This window comes from Carcharhinus amblyrhynchos, chromosome 15 (assembly GCF_965287045.1).
Source record: "Carcharhinus amblyrhynchos chromosome 15, sCarAmb.v2.hapA, whole genome shotgun sequence".
In the NCBI taxonomy this organism is placed as follows: domain Eukaryota; kingdom Metazoa; phylum Chordata; class Chondrichthyes; order Carcharhiniformes; family Carcharhinidae; genus Carcharhinus; species Carcharhinus amblyrhynchos.
In genome coordinates, this window is record NC_137338.1 from 16,046,127 (window position 1) to 16,071,305 (window position 25,179).

At 41.4% G+C, this 25,179-nt stretch overlaps 2 protein-coding genes across 4 annotated transcripts in view; both read left to right on the forward strand.

Annotated features, from left to right (window-relative positions):
* Nucleotides 1–3,687, forward strand: part of LOC145353095 (immunoglobulin-like domain-containing receptor 2) — a 111,729-nt gene extending 108,042 nt beyond the window's left edge. For all 3 annotated transcript variants that reach the window (XM_080203457.1, XM_080203458.1, XM_080203459.1), the window contains one exon: nt 1,285–3,687. In XM_080203457.1, coding sequence (XP_080059583.1) covers nt 1,285–1,320 — 36 coding nt within the window. In that variant the 3' untranslated portion in view covers nt 1,321–3,687. The remainder of the gene's footprint in view (nt 1–1,284) is intronic.
* A 10,196-nt stretch (nt 3,688–13,883) lies between these two features.
* The window catches only part of LOC145353096 (immunoglobulin-like domain-containing receptor 1), a 42,814-nt gene continuing 31,518 nt past the window's right edge, over nt 13,884–25,179 (forward strand). The window contains exon 1 of the mRNA XM_080203460.1: nt 13,884–14,115. Coding sequence (XP_080059586.1) covers nt 14,070–14,115 — 46 coding nt within the window. The 5' untranslated portion in view covers nt 13,884–14,069. The remainder of the gene's footprint in view (nt 14,116–25,179) is intronic.

Here is a 25,179-nt window from a genome sequence, read left to right on the forward strand (position 1 = left end):
ATTTATTTTAATATTTAACATTGTAACTGTGTTGTTGCTGTTCTTTTATGTTTACAAAATATAAATTGTCTCTTTCGTAATATAATTATTCATGAAACATTTGCCAGACAGTTTTTACCAAAGAGAATAATGTAGGCTGGAATCTTACCACTGTTCGTACTACTGGGATTTTCCCATCCTGCCGCAGTGGACGGAGATTTGGTTGTTCGTCAAATTCTTCGATTTCGCTGCAGCAGGAGCGTGGGATAAATTTCAAGTAGGATCATGCCCGATCCCTCTTTCTCAGTGTGGTGAATTCGTAAAAGCTGTGATGAGTTCCAATTAAGCGAAGAGCGAAAATTAAATCAACATTATATACATACTGATCTGTATATATTAAGAGCTTTGACCTGACTGCAGAGGTATTACATTAGAAAGAAAATAGCACATCTGCCATCAGATCAGCACAGAACCACCACCAAAGATAATTTTGAAAGATTCCTCCAGCATCAACAATGCTGGCTATAACAACTATGAATGATTAGTAATGGTTACATTGGCCTCTTCCTTCCAGCTTCAGGCAGATTTGGAAATATTCAGCAACCACAGTCAACAATCCATGAAGAATCAAATAATTTTTACAGTGTAGAAGGAGGCCATTTGCCCCATGATGCCTGTGCTGGTTCTCTGCAAGAACAGTTCACCTAGCCCCATTCGCCTGCCTTTTCTCCCTGTGGACCTACAATTTGCTTCTCTTCAGATTATGATCCAACTTTCCATAGAATCTGCCTCGGCCATACTCTCAGGCAGTGCTTTCCTGATCTTAACCGCTCCCTTCATAAAATGTTTTCCTCATATCACCATTGCATTTTTTGCCAGTCATTGTGTAGTGGTTTCCCTGTTCCTATCAATGCCTCACAACATGTTTACCACAATAATGCTAAGTTCCACAGCACTATAAACTCCTGCATAATACAGTATATTCTGCAGTCTATGTAATACATCAAAGCAGGTTCACAATTAAACAAGGCACATTTGACCTTTCTTGCTTGCCAACATATTAAAAATCTACAAAATGTTTCATTTTTCTTCATTGTAATTGAAGATAAGTTTTGAGTATATATATGACAATGATTAGTAATTTTGCTCATGTTGTTTGTATCTTGAATAACTGCATTAGAAATGTCAAATCAGTTATATTTAAAATGTTCAATATCTAATGCACCAGGGTATGTAGTAAATACATTGAAGGGTCGTATTGTTGAATGTCTTTGGTTGTTTGATTAATATGTTTTTGCCTTACAGAATCAATTCCCAGCCAGAGATGCTCTTGTGGTGTAAAACTAAAAGGGATTAAGGGCAGATTCTGCCTCCAAGTTCATACTGCTTGACAAATGGGAGATGCCAAGGTTTTCAGAATGCTGGCGACATGGCTTGTTCAACATGGGAGCTCTACAACACTCGATAAAATGGATTGCAAAACATTTGGAGCTGACTGCCACAGTTCCATATTTTGAAGTATTATGAGTCTCTGGGAGATTTGTCAGATTGGTTTACATGTACAGCACACAGTATTAATATGGTAGTTTGAGAACCTGCCACAATTTATGCCGTGCTTAATGATATACTAGAATTTAGGAACAATCTTTTTGTTTGGGTAACTAATTCAATATAGTGGAGTGTGGGCATTATCCATACCAATTTGATCCAGACCCTGGTTGTCATTATAAAATATCAAACACGAACCATAGAAATCTTGGAGTTTTATCACCCAGAAAGAAACCATGTAGCCAAATATAACCCGTGCTGGTTCTCTAAAAGAAGTATTTAGTTACGTTTGCATGGTCTTTAAACTATTTTTCTGTTTCAAATATTTATCTATTTGCCTTTTAAAAGCCATTAGGAATTCCACTTCTGCCACTGTTTCTGCTTAGAATCCCATGTCTTAACCACCTTCTATCTAAACAAATTAATCTAATATCTCCCTCAGTTCCACCAGTGCTAAAATTAAATTTATATCCTACTCATTTACAGAATACTTTCACTCTATTTACTGTGTCAATACCTCTCAACTTGAACATCCCTATTCAATGTTTTCTTAAACTTTATTTCTTGAAAAGGGCCCCTTAGTTTATCCTGGTAACTAACTACTTATTTATTGCAACTTTTATTCTACCGTATTTTGTTTAATCAATGCCTAAGCATTGCAGCTGCAATTTTAAAATTCCTGGCACTGACTCCCCCACCTTAACTTGCCACTTGCAATAACATGAAGACCCCAGTTAATTTTCTCACCCCCTCCAGCGTTAATGTCCCCCATCATCCCACATCCCATTCAAATCTCACATACCCAAAGGCTCCTCCAGTGTAACTGCCTCTTCTGCAATCTCCAATCAGGAGACTAAAATCCGCTTGCCAGTCACCCTGCCTCTCTATCCAATATCACTCTGTCTGGAGTGTCTCCATTCGCATCACTTCTCCAACTCCCTTGCCAAAATTAATTTTCCAAGATCTCCCTGGTAAGCAGAAACCATTTCAAACTCCTCTTCTCCACAACAAACTTCATCCAATTTTGCTCCCCTCCTATATTTACTGATGCTCTCAGCCCATCTCCCTGGTCCAGTACTAGCCCTTAGCTCCTTCATTCCTTTGACTAGAACCCTACCATAATCCCCTCCATTTCGGGTGGTCTTGGGCCAGAGGTTCTCAGGTGTCATTGGGGATGTTGCAATTTTTCAAAGAGGCTTTGAGAGTGTCCTTGAAACATTTCCTCGGGCTTGCTTGCTGTTTCGAAGCTCTGAATATGGCGCTTGCCTGGGAGTCTTTTGTCAGGTATACCGATGATGTGGCCTGGCCTGTGGAGGTGATTGAGCATGGTTAATGCTTCGATGTTGGGTATATTGGCATGAACGAGAACATTGATGTTGGTGTGCCTCTCCTGCCAATGGGTTTGCAGGATCTTGCACAGGTAGTGATGGTGATACTTCTCCAGGGTTTTGAGATGCCTGCTGTTTTTTAGTCCATTCTGATTGAGGAACCCCTTAAAAGTCATAATTATTCCTGCTAATTAATTATCACCTTGCAATTATGCTCTTAGCAATACTTTTTCAAGTCTCTCCAAGTTTAGTTGAGCAAAGTGCAAAGACCCTATTGATCAAAATCTCAAATGACATTTTATGCGAAGTTAATATAGCTGTCTTTCCTGATCCTTCTTAACCCTGCCACATCTGATACCCACAGGCAACTTCCAGTCTTTTCCCTTCGAAGTTCACCAATAGATTGCCATACTCTTCTGGCTGCTTTTCATTTAACAAAGACAGTGCACAGGACCTTCCCCTCGCATTCGCGTTGAGTGTGTTAGATGATGAGAGTAGAAAATATCATGAGAAGGCCTAAGTTACGTTTCACATCAATGTAAAAGCAGAAAGCAGTTGCCTCCATTCCCCCCGTTCCCCCACTTCCTGTCAGTGGTGGGCTGTGATTCCCTCCATTCACCGCTAGGAATTTCATTGTAGTGCTTTGTATACTGTGACTGGGCTCATATGCCAAAATCCCACCCCCACGTCAAACAATGTGTTCACGGCGGGTGTAATATCACAATGGCGTGACACACAATTGATCTCAGAAGGTGTGCACCTGAGGAGAAGTCAGATGTGAGCAATGCTTATGGTGGAGAGGGTGATCATGATGTGGGTATGCCGGCGTTGGACTGGCGTAAACACAGTAAAAAGTCTGACAACACCAGGTTTTAGTCCAACCTATTTATTTGACAATATACTCGCAAGCTTTCGGGTTAGCCCCTTCGTCACCTGACGAAGGGGCTAACCCGAAAGCTTGCGAGTATATTATCAAATAAATAGGTTAGACTAAAACCTGGTGTTGTCAGACTTTTTACTGTGGAGAGGGTGATGCCAGAGGGTGCCAGGACAATGCTAGGGTGTACTATATGATAAGTTAACTCTGCTTTTCCCACCTAACATTAGCATTTGCCAGTATTGGAGAAAATCACACCCAGTATATTGTTGGCAATAACATCTCCTCCACTCCACCATCTTCGCTGGCATATATCAGGGTTCCAGCCCTGCATGCCTCCCACCCTGCCCTTCCCCCAGATCCTTATCATTTATATTCTGCCTTTGGTGACATTAGCTAGACATCTGGCATTAGTCTCCCCTTCGATGCTGATGATACAAAGTTCCAACTTGCCACCTCTTCCACTGACACATTTGTTTCAGTCTAATTCAAAATTCCTGAATGCTGTCAAGACCCAAAAAACTTCAGTTAAATGTTAGCAAAACTTAGACCTTCTCTTCAGTCCCAGGCAGTACCTCTCTCTACATTTGTGGCCTGGATTCCATCAACCTTTTTGATTGTTCCCTCAAGCTGCGACAATCTGATATCTTACTCGGATCAGCTGGCCCTCCCCCTGCAAGCCTTCCACCTACAATGTTTCCAAAACTGCATTTGACTAACTCCAGAATAGCAGTGGGAGACGTCTCATTTCTGTTGGTTTAAGGTATTACTTATTGAGACCACAGTCATTCCTATTTGGTGATCCAACATTAATGACAATTCATTTATAATTTTCAGTACTTGATTCCCGGTGTAGGTAGTTTTTTTTTGTCAGGGCAGTTGAGTATCACCTACATCCAATTTTGATTTTATGGATAAATATCTCCCATTAAGCCTTTTTCCATAAATCTTTTGTCTTAGCTCTGTTTAAGGGAGAAGCAGTCAAGACATAACTTAATGCTCAGGATCAGTGCCTAAGGGTTGAACACATGATTTGAAACTGCCTGGGAAAGTCTTTGCAAAACCAGATTTCACCAAATTTAATGTGAGCATTATATTTGATCAAATTCCACCCTATAAGCTTTCTGTTCCTTTGTTTTGTAAAGGACAAATGTGACATCAAATATTTTCACTGAATAGTTACTCATTTGGCATTTGTACGCCATTACTTTGCCCAGCTTTCCCCGGTACATATCTCTTCAGGCCTTTGCTTGTTCGACAGTCTTGTGGCAGGATTGGTGGCTTCTTTGCCAAGAGTGATCCAAAAAAAGTTCCCGTCTAATTTTTGTAACCCTTCAGGGAAGTGACTGGCTTTCATGTTGCACTGTGCCTCTGAGCTGAGACTTGGAACCCATTGGGATAGGTTTCCTGTCGCTCGGGTGGTTTGTAGTGCAATGTGCCCATGGTCTCTCATATTAATCTGACTAAAACATCAACAAAAGTAACTTATGCTTCTAACCTATAAACAAGTACATTTCACATCTCAGCTGTATTTTAGTTCACTTTGATCTGATTATAAGCAAAATAGTTCCAATTGCACACACAAAATGCCCAATTTAAAACACAAATCAGTCTAATTTCTACCTTAAATATGCTTGGTAAACTGGGTGTAAAGCTAACCTGAAATGTGTGGACCAGCATTTGATATAATGAACTAATTAGCTGATAGTGTTAATTTTAGTGACATGTACCTTTCTGTAGCTGTTTTCTGTTCCAGTGATTAGTGTTGGATATTTTAATTAAAATTAAACGGTTGGAGGAATGACAATTACACTCCTCTACAAAATGGGGCTAATTCCAATGACAATCTTAGAAGCAAAAAAAATCAAATCAGCAATACAGACTATCAGATGTGTCTCCTACATGTTCATATATGCCAATCTTTGTCTCCAAAAGAATTGAACATATATAATCAATTCTGGACAGGAAAAGATGCACTGGTCCACCTGTTTATCCCGTACAACTGCAATACCTTGTAGTGTTACAATATACACACTTCCCACTGCACCCAGAAGCCATGTAATCTCCTGGGAGCTGCCATATATACACTTAACAGTTTCAATGCTGAGTCTTTTAAGAGTGCCAGTCTAATATTAATTAACCTTCTGTGATGTAAAAAAAATGACTGTGATTTCCTGTGGTTGTTATCTGAGAATGGTGTTGTTATGTCTGGTGACTTTCTTTTATTCATTTGACAGTAGTAGTTGATTTATAGTACTGTCAGGTATTTAATATTTTGCTAACTATTGTGTTTAATTTTCACCACTTCCTGAAGGTTAGTGGGAAAGTGTTATTACTGGTCTAGGAGAGGTTAGGCGGGCAGACATACTAAACCTCTACTGATTTTCCTCTTTAATTGGTGTAGTACACTGATATAAGAAAATAAGACTATCTGTATTATCAACATTTTACATATGTATTTCTCTCTGAATACCTCTTCTTATGATTGTACCTACTCTACAATGATGGCAGCCAATGTTTTGCCATATTCATATTATTGTCGTTTTGGAAGAAAGAAATGCTAGATAATAGTATTCTTGCTTGAACTGGTGACTAGGAACATAGAGGGCTGCCTGTATTTCAGTACTACATTGGGAAGGAGAACATTTCTACCTGTATAGTTTGCATAGAATAACTTGTTAGTTGAACACAACTTAATGGGCCTTATTTAATATTTTGCTTTCTGCCAGCATAATCTTCGGATTGATCGTAAAACTGTGCTTGAAACAAGAATACTTACTGATAATTCTGAATGGAAGGAACATTCTGCTTCATAAATGCATTGAAAAGTCATATGACATGATCTCAGCAGGGGAGCCCATCATACACATTTCATCATTGACACTCACCCGTTACTCCAGCATGTGGTCGTGTAAAAGGATTCCTCAGTGTTAAGTTTGAAATAATGTTAGCTACAGCTCCCATGCTACAAACTGAGAGTTAACAGCCTGGTTCAGTTCCATGCAGTTTCATGATCTGACACTGTGAAGCAGCCTTTTTGTAGCCACTCTTACTTTAATCACAGCCATATTGGCATAGATGAGAAAAGGTACAGATTAAAGTTTGAAATAATTTTTTAAAATGTCAATATTCTTTGGCGCTTTGTGGTTCTCCTGGATTTCAACCAGATATCCCCATTTGTTACAGTTAAAATTTTAATTCCTATAACTAAAAATTATGTTCTAGGATGTATGAATTATGAACTAGGTATTCAGAACATAATTCTGGAGGTCATTTTTCCAATGCTTTACTGATTCTATCCCTTGAGTAGTAAGTTATACAGCCCAGGAAATCCCAGATTCAATCTTCAGTCATGGCGTGTGTAGTCAAGTATCTTAGCAAGGTTGAGGCTAGTGGTGCAACAACTATCCTTAACAGCAATCAGATACAGAGAGGAAACTTGGCCAGGATTTCCTGTTTAGTATTGCTGTCCATTGACTTCCTGCTGCAGTACAGGTACACAGTTAACCTCAGTTGTGACTGAACAACCATCTGATGTTATCAAAATTCTATGTGACGGTGTACCAGAAGGCAAAAAGAGAGAAAAAATGGTGGAGGAAATTAAAAGAGAAAAAAAAACAAATCTGGCCTTTGCAGGGCTAATTTGAGGGGAATGACTAATAACGTTACCAGTGATTTAAAGCATTATTTATATTCTCAGCTTCCCCTTCCCATTTGCCTTCTTCCCAGGAGAAAGCATATACCACCTTAGAGAGTTGTCCATTATTTAGAGTATACACCAATCATGATTCAATCTATTAGCATTGGCACAGTATTGAAGTATTAAATTATAGTTGATGTACTTACCAGCACAGCACAATTGTGGTGAGCAAACTAAGCATCAGTTTATGCTGACGTGAGAAAATATTAAATTGAACCCAATAAATACCTTGAAATAGGGATTAATTAATTCCTCTGCAAAGCTATTGTGGTGCCTTTTAAAAGCTGAACCTATCACTGACTTATCTGAAAGCAGGAACTCTTATTATGGTGCATATTGTACTTGTATTTAGTATTAATTCAAGTAACGTGTAGCAAGTTGGGTGCACTGTAGAAGAACATGCCACATGAAATAGTGTCATTTGTTCATTGAATAAAGCAACATAAAAATGTACATAACTAATTTTGATCAAAGTTAAAGCTAGTTCATTTGGACATTGCTGCTAGAAGTCTGTCTCTAATTATTGATTTTTAAAAATCAATGTGATCCTCACTGGGGCAGAACACAGTGAACTATCTTAACACTGCCAAAGAAGGGCAAGTGACTTATCTCGGAGTTCAAAATGAAAAAGCTCCAGTATTGATGTGAAAATTTTATCTGTAATTAAGACAATTCCACCTCTAATCAGAGGGAACAACTTTAAGAGCATCTACAGTCTGCATCAGAAGTGCAAGTTATTTGAGATGTGTGTAACAATGGTTTTGTTTGAATGTTGTTAAATGAATTTCCCTATTAAATTTCTTCAAAATCTTGTAATGACAAAGATTGGATAAACTTAAGATCTGTGTCATATTTTGGATTATTGTTGCTCTTACACTTTTGGTTGTAAAATTAATCATTTACTTTTCTTTCCAGAACTAAGAGAGTTTAATTCTGTTGTAATCTGTTCCCAAAGACAGAAAGTAGTCTGGTGCTATAGTACATACAGGGGATTTGTTAAACAGTGTTGACAAAATTTCCTCTGATTACACCAGTAAATCTGGCCGTCATAAAGCTATGCTTGAAATGTGCTTCTATGTATTTGATTATTTTTTAAATCATGGTGTTTAAGTTTTCAATAAATTGTGTTATATCATGAACATAAAACTATGACATTACATTAAGAAAACATTAAAAGATCACATTAGAAAATGGTTAACTTGATACACAGTGGAACCGCACGATTTATTACAGTGTGACCTTTGGGGAAAACAGTATGAGATAATAGTTAGGACAACACATTGATTATCAATCACTTTGAGGCTTCAATTGGACAATAGAAACTTGGTGAGTTAGTAGCACTGGCTCAATCTTTACTGTGCTGATCCCTCCTGATTTAACAAGATGTTCCTGCTCCCTACCCATATTGTGCTTGAGGTGATGGATGTCCCTGAACAAATGGGAAGGAAACATAAATGTGAATTGCATGATAAAAACTTTCCAAAATAATGATAAGCATTTTTTTAAAGGATGCGGCCATTTAAGGGCACTGATTGGTAGTCTATATGAAGACTGCAAATATTTTGTATATTTCAGCCTTTACAAAATTTCATCTGTGTAACCGAAAATCCCGAGGAAAACCCCAGTGGAGCCATAACAAAAATCGAGCCAAAAAATCTCAAAGCAAGTTGCAACATTCTAGCTGACAGTCCACCACATCCCCATTTGATAGAAGTGGTGATGAGGTGCAGCAAAATGGTTGTGAAGAGGGTGACTTTGTTTGCCGTGCCAGAGCATCTCCTTTAGGATAGTATTTGCATATGTAAAAGATGGAAGAGGAAAAGGACTTTAAGATGCAAATAATCATTGGAGCAACCGGCTGAGTCACCCTAAAAATATGTAATGCAGAAAGTGTCTGGGGTCAGATGGCTCAACTCAGCTTAGCTCTCTACAGCTGTACCGGTTGTGTTCCGCACTTTTGCACTGTCATTTTGAGTTGGTCCTGTCTCTGCCTACAAATGAGAGGTACCAAATGGTGAACATAGTCTGCCTCTGATGCTGCCTTTCTGGCATTGTTCCACAGTTCCTCCACCAAAACGTAAAAGGGCACTCTCATTCAAAAACCTATTGTCACAATACTGTGAATGTATAAAGAATGGAAGTGCTGGGGTATTTGACACAAAACATTTTAATTATATGGAACGAGGGCAGATTAAAAATGCTACATAATTATATGACTTTTGAAATGCACTTGCATCAATAACATTCCATTGTCACTTTGGACATATCAATTAAATGGATGGATGAAAACATTGGAAAATTACCTGCTGATTCAATGACATGCAAGTTTTAAGCTAATATAATTAACTTCAAACTAATAGGTGGTTTCAACACCAGTCTAAATTTTCCCAACTGGAAAATTGAACAGAGCAAAAAATGGCATAACTGGTCACTGTTAAATCTTCTAATCAGTTATATCCACTTTATATCCTAACTGGGCAAACCAATCAGGCAATATAAACACTGGAAACAAACAACTGAAAGATTTTTTAATCAGCAGAATAGAATAGAATTCTACAGTGCAGAAGGAAGCCATTCGGCCCATCAGGTCTGCACTAACCACAATCCCACCCAGGCCTTGTCCCCATAACCCCATGCACATTGCTAGTCCCCCTGACACTAAGAGGCAACTTAGCATCGCCAATCCACCTAACAGCACATCTTTCAGACTGTGGGAGCACCTGGAGCGCAGACCCTTGCAGACACAGGGAGAATGTGCAACTTCACAGAGACAGTGACCCAAGCTGGGAATCAAACCCGGGTCCGTGGCGCTGTGAGGCAGCAGTGCTAACCACAGTGCTACCATTGCCGCCCTGTAATAGGAAGTTAAGATCTTTTTTAAGCACTTATCCAAAGCTGGATAGATTTAACTGTGCTGACCTGTCAGTGCTAAATATTAACTCACATTCCCAACTCGCATATTTCGAATTCACAAATTTTTGCTTCAAAACAAGGCCAGGCCTTAGCAACAGCCAGATCAGTTATCAATTTCTGTTCAAAGAAATCAAAATTTTTTTTTACTTATTCCCAATGAATTTTACCTGGATCCATGTGTAAACATATTACTGCAAATAGTTCAAAGTACAAAGATTTCACTTGGTTGAATCCTAAACCCAGTGCAATGTTAAAGTCATCAACTACCTCGTAAATATTATGAGGCAAAACTATTCTAAAGGTTTTGCAATAGATGATTAATTGTACACACCACAGGACAAAATTGTGTCTACCTAGTGTAATGCTTAAGGAATTTTGTAACCATTTTCCACAGTTACCTTAAATTGTTGTAATTTATACTGTAGTTAATAAATTCAGAAAAGTTAAAAAAGGCTCCAAGGCAACATGTAGTTAAAATGTTAGTGAACTAGCTTTAATATTGTGCACCCAGAGGCTGTAAATGCTAAGCATTTAATTATTTTACCACGTTAATCAATAAAGCACCTCACACATACTCTATTGCCCATTCTTTGATGGCAATTCTGGTAGATCTTGTTAGCTGTCTACAGGGGGAGATAAACGAGGTGGAACATCCCAACCTGGAACTCCACATTGAAGCAGTGTGAAGTCCATGAAGGAAACCTTTTCATACTGATTCATCTCCACAGCAGATTGGAATGTTAGCTGCAGTGCCAGGACAAGCTCAATGTCAAACGATTGAGAATAGATTGATAGGGTGGTAATTCATTGAACTGGATTTGTGCTCCTTTCTGTGAACAGGATATCTTTGGCAATTCTCCAACTTGTCAGGTTACATACACTTTGTGCAAAATCTTGAATCCGCGTTCGCCATGGTGAGATTGCCGGTGGGAGCTCAAGATCCAGAAGTAAGAATATGACTTCAAATTGACCCCGCCCCTTGCTGGTGACATCATCAGGTTCATTTGCATAACAAGCATGGACTGTCTCTGCATGTACTTTAATATCATTAAACAGTAACCCCCTCCGCGTATCTTGATGCCTTATTGCATCATCAAAGGTCACGTAAAGTAAGTATACATCCTACACTCTCGTTTCCTTCTCTGTGAACAGTATGCTTTGCCTGTATAGCGCGCCAGAAACAATACTTTTCACTTTATGTTAATATATGTGACAATAATAAATCAAATCAAACATAGCCCCTGGGGGAGAGGGTCATGAAACATCAGATGTGAAAGTTGTTTGCAGAAAATGCTGGATAAACTCAGCAGGTCTGGCAGCATCTGAGAAGAAAGTGTTTCCTTCTCTACAGCTGCTGCCTGGCCTTCTGAATTTATCCAGCATTCCTGTTTTTATTTCAAATTTCTAGCAACCACCAGGTTTATTTTTATATAAGGTTGTTTGCAACCTTGGTTTCACATTTGATCTTGAATGGACTTCCAAACACATATTCAACTGCCCCATTTCCATGTCTATAACATTGTCTTACTTCACCCATCTCAGCCCATCCAATGCTGAAACCCTCATTCATGCCTTTGGTACTTTCTAGATTGGACTTTTCCATTGCATTCCTGGCTGATCCCACATGTTCTACTCTCCATAGACCGGAGGCCATCCAAACCTCTGCTGCTTATGTCTTAACTTGCAGCAAGAAGTCCTGTTCCACCAATCACCCTTGATTTTATTGTTCTCATCCTTGTCCCTTCATGACCCTGTCCCTTATCTATATTTTGTAAACTCCTCCAGTCCAACAAGCTTCTGAGATATTTGCATTGCTCTAATTCTAACCCCTTGTGTACTCCCAGTTTGAATTGCCCCACTATTGATGGCTGTGCCTTCAGTTGCTTAGGCTTTCAGCTCTGGTACACCCTTCCTACGTTGTTTTTCTCCTTGATGTGGCCTGTTGTCCTTCTCTATTTTATGGTTCTTCCGTGAAGCCCCTTGGGATGTTTTATTGTTAAAAATGCTATCACAGTTTCAGTAATAGAAACAGTGAGACTCCTGGATTAAAGTAAAAACCCAATGAGTTCACACATGTCCTTCAGGGAAGGAAATCTTCTATCCTTACCTTGCCTGGCTTATATGTGACTCCAGCCCCACAGCAAGGTGATTGACACTTAACTGCCTCCAAATGAGTCAAGCACGCTACTCAGTTATATCAAAACCACTGCAATGGATTTTTAAAATTCATTCATGGGACATGGGCGTAGCAGGCTGGTCAACATTTACTGTCCATCCCTTGAGAAAGTGGTGGTGAGCTGCCTTCTTGAAAAGCTGCAGTCCACATGCTATGTATTGACTCACAGTGCTGTTAGGGAGGGGATTCCAGGATTTTAACCCAGTGACTGTGAAGGAACAGCGATATATTTCCAAGTCAGGATTGTGAGTGGCTTGGAGTGGAACTTGATGATGGTGGTGTTTCTATGTATCTGCTGCCTTTGTCTTTCTAGATGGAAATGATTGTGGGCTTGGAAGGTGCTGTCTGAGGATCCTTGATGAATTGCTGCAGTGTATCTTGTAGATAGTGCACACTGCTGCTACTGAGCGTCAGTGGTGGAGGGAATGGATATCTGTATTCTAGCCATTTAAGCAGATGCTCACCACCATCTTTCATAGGACACAGCAAGAAGTCTCACAACACCAAGTTAAAGTCCAACAGGTTTATTAGGAATCACAAGCTTTTGGAGCACTGCTCCTTCAACAGGTTTCCATTTCATAGGGCAATTTGAGATGGGCAATATGACTTGGCAGCAACACTCACCTCCCTTGAATGAGAATGGGGGAGTGAGAGGGGAAGTTTTTTTGCCTTTTTTTAAATAAAGGCATCTTTCAAATAATGAAGCCATGTGCCTGAGGCTTACAGAAATAGTTTATAATTACTCTGCATTACTGTCGAATGGCACGGAATTTCTTTAAATGTAGAAAATGAAAGTCAATGGAACGAAAAGAGGTCCATATTAACAAGAGCTGGGATTGATGGACTCTGGCCCAGCTGAGTTAGGCTTTGCTCTTCCATACTTCTTGCTATAGGATGGATAGGCTGCTTACACTCTTCTATGTAAGAAGTCTCACAACACCAGGTTAAAGTCCAACAGGTTTATTTGGTAGCAAACGCCACTACTACCAAATAAACCTGTTGGACTTTAACCTGGTGTTGTGAGACTACTTACTGTGTTTACCCCCAGTCTAACGCCGGCATCTCCACATCATGACTACAATCTTCTATATCAGGAGACCAACCTCAGCAATGTCTCTATTTGGACTGCTGAATAAGCCACTATAGCGTAATGTCAATGTTATCCTTCTCTTTACAGGCCACTGAAAAACAACAGATTTCTCGATCCTGAATAGCAGATAGGTTCATTTGAAGATTTTTTATTTGTTCTGCTGCATTTACCATCTTTATGCATGGAGTCTGGTGTGATCACACCGAACTGCCAGTCAGGGAGTAGCTCTGAGGTCACGTGCACCACCTGTTTGGAGGGTGAGGACTTTTATTGTGAAACAAAGTCAGTGCTGTCCCTGTACACAATAAACCGGTTCAGCAGGAGAGAGAAAAAAACAACACGAAGCAAGAGGCGGGGAGAAACTACCAGTGGTATTTATCGCCGGAAATCAATGCGGCACTTGGCAATGAGTTTGGAAAAGTGAAGCAAAGGGCCGGAGAGTTTGGAAAGAATTAACAATGAGGAAACTCAGCGCTTTCATGGTGTTCTCCTTCACTCAGACAGGTAAGGAAAGCTCCTCGGTGATGTACAAAAGATTGCTGGCCTTGGGTAAGCTAGCCGCTGGGTGAACACTGAGTGAATCTGGTGCTCTGTCTATTCTCATCCTCACAAAACATGGAGTTAGATATTTTTGATGCTTACCTGGGTGCGCCTGCGTGTTGGCCGGATGAACAGGTGTGTGTGTGTGTGGGGGGGATGAACAGGTGTGTGTGAGGGATGAACAGGTGTGTCGGGATTGACCCAGTGCTAAAGGTGAGAGATCAAAGGGAGCGCTGCCCGCCTTTACTCACTGACAGGATCGACCTCCCTTCATTGCACTGGCGTCTTTGAGAGGGATTCGCCCGGGCAAACTACAATCCAGCGCCAAAAGCAGAAGGAGGGAATAAAGTCCCCTAACACTCTCTTGTAGAAAAGTATCTCGTGAATCCCTTGCCCGACTACTCTTAATGATTCAAAGTGATTCCTATTTGATTGTGTGTGGGGTGGGGATGGTGTCTTCAGCTGACCTAATATGGAAGGTATTTCCATGCACTGTCTTTCTCATTGCTCCTCCTGTACCTGGGTTACAGGTACTGCGTGTCACACTCACCGTAACCACCCCATTTACCCGGCTGCCACCTTGTTTATCATTGTTTTGGCTTGTTCAGAGTTTTTTTTCTAAATAAGTGTTGGTGGAGGAGTTTAAATGCAGGACTTCCTGCACCGAGTTTTCAATACTTACCAGTGTGCACTTTACTATTTCACACTTTTTTTTAAAAAAGAGCTTTATAAAATTCTAATATCTTAACAAACAGAGGTGACCAATTTCCATTGCAGACTTTCTCATTTCATCCCAATCCCACCTCCACCCCACATTCTTTACAGCTAATATTGTTCACAATATTTATTACTGTCACATGTATTGGGATACGGTGCAGGCGACGGTGCAGAGGGACCTCGGGGTCCTTGTGCATGAGTCGCAAAAACCCAGCTTGCAGGTGCAGCAGGTGGTCAGGAAGGCGAATGGGATGCTGGCCTTCATAGCGAGGGGGATTGAATATAAAAGTAGGGAGGTCTTGCTGCAGCTGTATAGGGCATTGGTGAGGCCGCAGCTGGAGTACTATGTGCAGTTTTGGGCGCCGCACTTACGCAAGGATATTTTGGCCCTGGAGGGAGTGCAGAGGAGGTTTACTAGGCTGATACCGGAGTTGAGGGGGTTGAGCTATGAGGAGAGGCTGAATAAACTAGGCTTGTACTCGTTAGAGTTTAGAAGAATGAGGGGAGATCTCATTGAGACGTATAAGATGATGAATGGGATGGATAGGATAGAGGTGGAGAGACTCTTCCCGCTCAAAAAAGACAGTAGGACTAGGGGGCACAGCCTCAAGATAAAGGGGAGGCGGTTTAGAACGGAGTTGAGGAGGAACTTCTTCACTCAAAGGGTGGTGAATCTCTGGAATTCTCTGCCCGTTGAAGTGGTGGAGGCTGCCTCGCTAAATATTTTTAAGAAGCGGGTTGATGGGTTTTTGATAAGAGAGGGGATTAAGGGTTATGGGGAGAGGGCGGGAAAGTGGAACTGAGCCACAACAGATCAGCCATGATCTTATTGAATGGCGGGGCAGGCTCGAAGGGCTAGATGGCCTACTCCTGCTCCTATTTCTTATGTTCTTATGTTCTTATACAGTGAAAAGTATTGTTTATTGTGTGTTATACAGAAAAAACATACTGTTCATTGAGTATGTCGGGGAGAAGGAAAGGAGAGGGTGCAGAATAAGGTGTCGCAGTTGCAGATAGGACATAGAGAAAGATTTTAATATATGGTAGGTCCATTCAAAAGTCTGATGGCAGCAGCAAAGAAGAGTCAGTTGGTCCATGATCTCAGACTTTTGTATCTCTTTCCTAGCAGAGTAGATGGAAGAGAGTATGTCTGGGGTACATGCGGTACTTGATTATGATGGCTGTTCTTCTGAGGCTGGTTTACATGGAGGACTGGGCTTCGTTCACAACCCTTTGTAGTTTCCTGCAGTCCAGGTCAGAGCAGGAGCCATAGCAAGCTGTGATCCATCTGAAAGGATGCTTTCTATGGTGCACCTGTTTAGTTAAAAAAAATTGGTGAGAATCATATGGACATGCCAAGTTTCCTTAGCTCCCTGAGAAAGTAAAGGAGCTGGTGGGCTTTATTAACTATAGCTTCAGCATGGAGGGACCAGGACAGTTTGTTGGTGATTTGGACATCTAGAAACTTGAAGCTCTGAACCATTTCCACTTCATCACTATTGACGTAGAGAGTGGCATGTCCTCCTTTACATTTCCTCAAGTCAATAACAATCTCCTTCATTTTACTGGCATTGAGGAAGAGATTATTGTTATTGAATAATGGTGTAAATGATTATTTTGGGCTATATTTTTAAATTTAGGGTAAAATGAAGGCGGGTAGGGGTCAAGTGACCCATTTGAAGTCCACCTAGACCAAGTGACTTAGGAGCAGAAGTGGACCATTCAGCCCATTGAGTCCATTCAATGAGATGATGGCTGATCTAATACAATAATCCTCACTCTAATTTCCCACCTACTCCTCATTATCTTGATTCACTTACTGAATTTTTTTTTTAAATCTGTCTATCTCAGCCTCAAATATACATAATGATCCAGCTTCTATATAGCCCTCTGTGGTAAAGAATTCCACAGATTCACTGCCCACAGAGAGAAGAAATTCTTTGTATCTGGTTTAAATGGGCTACTACTTATGCCTTCTGGTCCTAGACTGTCACAAAGGGAAACAACCTTCAGTATCTATTCCGTCAAGCCCCCTGAGAATTCAATATGTCGCCACCTTTCATTCTTCTAAACTCCCATGAGTACAGGCTCAACCTACTTAACATCTCCTCCTAAGAAAATCCCTCAATACTCTGAATCAAATGAGTGTGCCTTTTCTGGGCTGCCTCCAATCCAGAATGTCTTCCCTTATCTAAAGGGACCAAAACTGTTCATCATATTCCAAGTGTGAACTAGTAGTGCCTTGCACAGTTTCAGTAAGAATTCCCTGCTTTTATATTCCATTCCTTTTGAAATAAAGGCTAACATTCCATTTGCTTTCCCTATGAACTAACACTAAATCTTGGTGGTTTGGTTATTACAGATCAATGGAGGTTTAAATAATTTTGTGAGGAAAAAAAGTGCAAGGCATTTGTATTTGGAGACAATGACAGAGGTCTATGTTAACAGTGGAGATTGTGAATCTCCAAAGTCCCAGAAAAATATTGAAAATGTCAGGTTGTAAACAGTTGTCCATTTAGTTCCATGATGAAAGAGGCTCGCAAGGATAGCTAATTAGCACATCTACCCAGTAATTCCCCATGGAACTCATGGTGTTATCAAAAGGCCCAAGTGATTTGCATTGCCAAGGGGAAAAATGCAAAGGACGCCATTATAAAGTCCAGCTGACAAGTTTAGTGTGGTCAACAGAGGCTCCTTGATTTTTTTTAAGTCTATTTATTGTTGTGACAAGTAGGCTTACATTAACACTGCAATGACGTTACTGTGAACATCTGCTAGTCGCCACATTCCAGCACCTGTTCAGGTACACTGAGGGAATATTTAGCATGGCCAATGCACCTTACCAGCATGTCCTTCAGACTGTGGGAGGAAACTGGAGCACCTGGAGGAAACCCATGCAGACACCGGGAGAGCATGCAGACTCTGCACAGTCAACCAAGCTGGGAATCGAACCTGTGTCCCTGGTGCTGAGAGGCAGAGTAAAAATTTTAAAATGTGCAATCTTGTCATGTCATCCTTTCCTGCTATTAGCTGGAAGTTTGAGTTTCTTTTTGAACGTTAGCGGTCTCCTATAGGGGTCGTAACAAAACTGATATGAGAGGTTTCTCTGATCAATTTCGATATCTGCTTCGATGTGAATCCCACACTTCACCTTGCTTTTGTGGATAGTTGCAATGCTCTTGTTAGTTATTGTTCAATTCTGAAGGATTTTTTCCAGTTTGATTTCCTGGATTTGGCCTTCACACCTTCCTCCTCCTTTCACATATCACATTTTGCAAATAGATGTGATAGTTTGGAGAATTATTTAGTGAACTAAATATAGTATTTTTACAGTGCAAGTTGACTTTATTTTGCTCTTCCTCTAACTTGCCACTTGCTGAATGAAGGTTGTCCATTCAATCCCTCAAACCTTCTATTTGATTATAGCTATGCTTTGCAAAATACTATATATAGCAACTTTTCTGTAGCTTATCATAGCCAGATTTCTATGCAATTGATCTCTAATTATCATGATTATACTGAAAATCAAGAGACAACATTACAATGATTCTTTATAGTCCTAAGTGATTATTAATAAGGAATTGTCTGACATCCGCGTCAGTCCTTTGATTTGCATGGTGCCTGTAGGTCAAGGACATTGGTTTGTTTAAAGTGGCAGCCCTGGTATCGGTCTTGCTATGCAATTGTATTTCAAAGCTCCAGCATTTTAACGAAGCACAAGTGTTGAAAACCTCGTCAGTATTTATGTTTTTACTTGAGTAATACTGAAAATAGTTAAGGCTATACCTATTGAAATGAATCCAATCCATTTACATCATGTTAATGTACACTGCATGCTCTTTATAGTAAAACATCTTATCACGATTTTTATTTTATTAACCTCATGATTATAAGTGAAACTTGACTCTCAAGTACTAATGCTTTATGCCTTCCTTTCCTGCCCTGATTTCTATCTGTTCTGCCCAACTGCTGCAGTCTTGGCAACACTCTTATCACCAAATCACACTTTAGTCTTTTGATCTCCTGTCCCCTTTCTCTTCTGGTACTTTTACTTTCAGGCACCTTGATTTCTTCTTTAAAATTGTTTTGCCTTTCAAGCTCCACCTTGTATTTTCCCCAACTTTCTTCTCCTCGAGCACTGAACTGAGTGACTCTTTGATGATTTGAACTCTCTTCCTGGATTTCACTGCCTTGCAAAACCTACCCATCCATATTCCTAGACATCCCATTTCACATGGTTTCCTCACCCACATTGTCTTGATCACAGATATTCTCAACTACTATCTCGTATTCTTCACTGTCTACATTCTGCTACCACTTCCCAATTCCATTTCCTTGTTTTTCACAAGACATTGGCAACAGCACTTGCAAACTCCCACCTGTCTATTCTTTGATTCTTGGATTGCAATGATACTTTTTGTAATTGTTGATCTGCACAGCCATTCCCCCACCACCTTAGATGCAATTGCCCTCAGTAAATCATAGACTATTGAAGGATTAAATACTTTTAAGGCTTTGTTCCTCTGCCAAAATCCAAGAACACACTGAGGAGCAAAAAACACCCCTGGCTTTTCTCTGTTATAAACCAACCACTCTCTCTCTCCAAGGAATGCAGGGTGCACATGGATTTCCCCATCACTTAAGATTGCCATCTTCCACTCATTCCCTTTGCTAATCCGCTCAAAGCTGCCTTGCCCCAGCTCTGGACTCCTTCTCTTTCTTCCCCATGCCTTATTCAAGTGCATTTTGACTGAGATCCATCTCCTGCTCCCTTGAATCAATTTCCATTAATTTCAGATCATCGAATTTCCCTTTATTGTAACACTGCAAATTGATGTTACAAATAGTTCATCTTTCTTTGGGTACCATTTCCCACCCTTTCAAACAACCATTGTCACTGTACATTGTCTCCCTACCCCTCCTCAAAAAGTATCTGTGATTGACCCCTCTCCTTACAAACTTCCATCTTGTCTTCAACTATCTTTCTCTCTCAAGTCATTGATCATAATGTCATCTACTACCTTTCCTGCAACTCCTGCTTTGAATGCCTGTTTAGTGAGGGGCGGCACAGTGGTGCAGTGGTTGGCACTGCTGCTCCACAGCTTGTCCATATGTCTATATATGCTCCGTCGGAGTAGAGAAGGAGGTAGAAGGGGGGGTGGGGTAGCATTATTGGTCAAGGACTGTATCACAGTGTCAGAGAGGAAGTCTGATGAGGACTTGTCTGTTGAGGTAGTATGGGCGGAGATTAGAAATAGGAGAGGAGAGGTCACCCTGCTGGGAGTCTTTTATAGACCTCCAAAAAGTTCTAGAGAGGTTGAGGAAAGGATTGCGGAGACGATCCTGGTTAGGAGTGAAAGTAATAGGGTAATTGTCATGGGGGACTTTAACTTTACTAATATTGATTGGAATTGCTATAGCTCTAGCTCGTTAGAGGGGTCAGTTTTTGTTCAAAGTGTGCAGGAAGGTTTTTTGACTCAGTATGTAGATAGGCCAACTAGAGGTGAGGCTATATTGGATTTGGTGCTGGGTAATGAGCGAGACCAGGTGCTAGACTTGGAAGTTGGTGTGCATTTCGGTGATAGTGACCACAATTCGGTTACGTTCACCTTAGTGATGGAAAGGGATAGGCATGAACCTCGGGTCAGTAGTTTTAGCTGGGGGAAGGGTAATTATGAGGCTATTAGGAGAGAATTAGGAAGCATAGGTTGGACTAGGAGATTACAGGGACTGGGAACGTCCGAAATGTGGAATTTTTTCAAGGAGCAGCTACTGCGGGTCTGTGATAGGTATGTCCCTGTCAGGCAAGGAGGATTTGGTAGGGCTAGGGAACCGTGGTGTACTAAAAAAGTTGATTCGTTGGTTAGGAAGAAAAAGGAGGCTTATGTTCAGATGAGGCTTGAGGGCTCAGGTAGTGCATTAGAAAGCTATAGATTAGCGAAGAGGGAGTTAAGAAGGGCTAAAAGAGGACATGAGATGACTTTGGCTGATAGGATTAAGGAGAATCCTAAGGCGTTCTATAGGTATGTCAAGAACAGAAGGTTGGTTAGGGCAAGATTAGGGCCAGTTACAGACAGTAGAGGGAAGTTGTGTGTGGAACCGGAAGAGATTGGAGAGGCATTGAACCAATATTTCTCTTCGGTGTTCACGCAGGGGGACATGAATGTAGCTGAGGAGGACACTGGGGTGCCGGGGTGTAAAATAGAAAGTATTGCAGTTGATACCGGGGATGTGCTGGATATTCTAGAGGGCTTGAAAATAGATAAGTCCCCTGGTCCGGACGGGATTTACCCTAGGATTCTCTGGGAGGCTAGAGAGGTGATTGCAGAGCCTCTGGCTCTGATCTTCAGGTCATCGTTGGTCTCTGGTATAGTACCGGAAGATTGGAGGACAGCGAATGTTGTCCCATTGTTTAAGAAGGGGAACAGAGACTTCCCTGGGAATTATAGACCGGTGAGTCTTACTTCTGTTGTGGGCAAGGTTTTAGAAAGAATTATTAGGGATAGGATTTATAGTTATTTGGAGAGTAATGAATTGATTAGAGACAGTCAGCATGGTTTTGTAGCAGGTAGGTCGTGCCTTACTAACCTTATTGAGTTCTTTGAGAAAGTGACCAAAGAGGTGGATAGGGGTAAGGCAGTTGACGTGGTATATATGGATTTTAGTAAGGCGTTTGATAAGGTTCACCATGGTAGGCTTCTGCAGAAAATGCAGATGTATGGGATTGGGGGTAATCTAGGTACTTGGATCAGGAATTGGCTAGCAGATAGGAGACAGAGGGTGGTGGTTGATGGTGAATATTCGTCATGGAGTTCGGTTACGAGTGGTGTGCCTCAGGGATCTGTTTTGGGGCCACTGCTGTTTGTAATTTTTATTAATGATCTGGATGAGGGTATAGTTGGGTGGATTAGTAAGTTTGCTGATGACACCAAAGTCGGAGGTGTGGTAGATTGTGAGGAAGGGTGTCATAGTTTGCAGGGTGACTTAGACAGGTTGCAGAGCTGGGCCGCGAGGTGGCGGATGGAGTTTAATGCAGAGAAGTGTGAGGTAATTCATTTCGGTAGGAGTAACAGATGTGTTGAGTATAGGGCTAACGGGAGGACTTTGAATAGTGTGGAGGAGCAGAGGGATCTAGGTGTATGTGTACATAGATCCCTGAAAGTTGGGAATCAAGTAGATAAGGTTGTTAAGAAGGCATACGGTGTCTTGGCGTTAATTGGTAGGGGGATTGAATTTAGGAGTCGCAGCGTCATGTTGCAACTGTACACAACTCTGGTGCGGCCGCACTTGGAGTACTGTGTGCAGTTCTGGTCCCCACATTACAGGAAGGACGTGGAGGCTTTGGAGAGGGTGCAGAGGAGGTTTACTAGGATGCTGCCTGGTATGGTGGGGAGGTCCTATGAGGAGAGACTGAGGGATTTGGGGTTGTTTTCGCTGGAAAGAAGGAGGCTAAGAGGGGATCTTATTGAAACATATAAGATGATTAGAGGTTTAGACAGGGTAGATAGTGATAGCCTTTTTCCTCGGATGGAGAAAGCTAGCACGAGGGGGCATGGCTTTAAATTAAGGAGTGGTAGTTATAGGACGGATGTCAGGGGTAGGTTCTTTACCCAGAGGGTGGTGAGGGATTGGAATGCCCTGCCTGCTGCGGTTGTAAATGCGCCTAGTTTGGGGGCGTTTAAAAGATCTGTGGATAGGTTTATGGACGAAATGGGATTGGTTTAGATTAGTGGGTCAGTGTTTTTTTTAGAAAACTGGTCGGCGCAACATCGTGGGCCGAAGGGCCTGTTCTGCGCTGTAATGTTCTATGTTCTATGTTCTATGTTTGTGAACACAACTGACATTCAGTTGATGAAGGGGCAGTGTGCCGAAAGCATGTCGCTTGTGCTGCCAAATAAACTTGATGGACTTTAACCTGGTGCTGTGAGACTTCTTGCTTTGTAATGCCAGGGACCTGGGTTCCAATCCCGACTTGGGTCACTGTCTGTGTGGAGTTTGCATGTTCTCCCATGTCTGCATAGGTTTCCTCTAGGTGCTCTGGTTTCTTCCCACAGTCTGGAAGATGTGGTGGTTAGGTGCATTGACCCGAACAGGTGCCGAACTGTGGCAATTTCACAGAAACTTCATTGCAGTGTTAATGTAAGCCTTACTTATGACTAATAAACTTTTACTTTAGGTGTCCAGCCTTGCGACAGCACAAAAAGACACTGAGTAAAATCATTTTCCTTCCTTGTACTCCACAAATTCTCTGCAGTCTTTTACGCAATCGAACATTCCATCTTCTTCTGACACTCCTTCATGAATGGGACTCCACTTAACTTTGTTTCTGTTTCATTTACTGGAGCATCCATAGCAATAGCCTCTTGTCCCACCCCTGCAGCCGGACATCATCCAAAGACATGGGATCAGGTTTTGTATGTGAAGTGATGGCACCAGCTCTACTCTGTACATCTCTTTTACTCCTCCGCTCTCACTTCTTGCTCTGAAGATTGTGCTTTCAAGTACTACTCCAGGGACTTGTCATTCTTGAGTGCTTATGTCATTCTTACACTCAGTTGTTTTTAACTTAAAGTTTTAAAGTCTATTTATTAGTCACAAGTAAGGCTTACATTCACACTGCAATGAAGTTGGTGTGAAATTCTACTTGTCACCTCATTCTGGTGCCTGCTCGGGTCAATGCACCTAACCAGCATGTCTTTCAGACTGTGGGTGGAAACCAGATCAGCCGGAGGAAACCCACACAGACATGGGGAGAATGTGCAAACTTTACACAGTCAGTGACCCAAGCCAGGAAATGAACCCTGTTGCCATGAGGCAGCAGTGCTAACCACTGTGCCACCATGCCGCCCTCTTGCAATTATATTGCATCGGCAGTATGTCCCAAGATTTTCACAAGTGATGATTTAACTTTGAAGTAAGTTCATTGTTCCATGGATAACCACTTACATCAACACCATTTCATTTTCTAATCCTGGACCCTCCACTCATTGTGGAATTCTTCACTTTTGAGACTACGTGCAGTGGCGGGCAGCAGTCTTCGGCGCCTTTGTTGCTGGTCTAGAATGGCGTGATTCCCCTGCCGGGAACTGCACTTGGAACCTCATTAATTCCCCTCTGAGTCTCCGGCGGGCTGGCAGCTGATTCACTTGCCTGCCGTCAGCTGACCAGTTTGAAGGTCCCAATGCCATATTTAAATACCGGCCCGGCACACTCTCCAGCCCAGCTGTCTTTACCAGACCTTGCGGGATGTCAGCAAGCCAGAGGAAAAGGACTGGCAGCCTCAAAAAGAAGTCAATCACCAGCAGTTATTTTAATGAGCACTCGTGAGAGGCAAATGACGTTCATGCCACCAGCTAGCAGGAAGACTGGCCTGCCATTGAGAGAATTGCAATGTGATTTTACATTGGTGGGTTTCTGACTTTTCTGATCCTCCACTCTCACCTGCCATGGGCAGAATAGGAGCATGCTGTCCTTTATTTAAAGTTTATTTATTGGTCACAAGTAAAGCTTACATTAACATTGCAATGAAGTTACTATGAAATTTCCCTAGTCGCCGCAGTCTGGCGCCTGTTTGGGTCAATGCATCTAACCAGCACGTTTTTCAGAATGTGGGAGGAAACCCACTCAGACACGGGCAGAATGTACAAACTCCACATAGACAGTTACCCAAGCCGGAAATTGAACCCGGGTCCCTTATTCCATGAGGCAGCAGTGCTAACCCCTGTGCTACCATGCTGACCCTCTTTATATAGGGTTGGGACCCTAATGAAACCATCACTTTGGAGGGAGCCTAGATTTTCAAGCTATGTGTATCTTTTACATTTGTCAACCTATAAATAACACAATTAGGAACACAGCCTAAAAAAAGATTACCTTTTGGCTCTACGCTTTGCTTTAAATTTCAATTGCATGTGTTGCTTAATTCTAAACATTACAGTCAAGATGCTCAAGTGAGGGAAAGTGGTGGTATAGTAGTAACCCTGAGGCCAGGCCCAGGAACATGGATTTGGACCCCACAATGACATCTGGGGGAACTTAAATTTATCATAAACTTAGAATAAAAAGCTTGTCTAATGGTACCCATAAAACTATCGTCAATTTGTTGTAAAAAATCACCTGGTTCACAAACATCTTTTAGGAAAGGAAATTTGCCATCCTCACCTGGTCCAGCTGACATGTGATTCCTGACCCCCAATAAGATGGTTGACTCTTAGCTGCCATCAAGTGGCTGAGCAAGCACTCAATGGCTATTAAGAACTGACAGCAAATGCTTGGCCTTCCTGGTCTCCCGTGAAAAAATAAAGAGAAAAA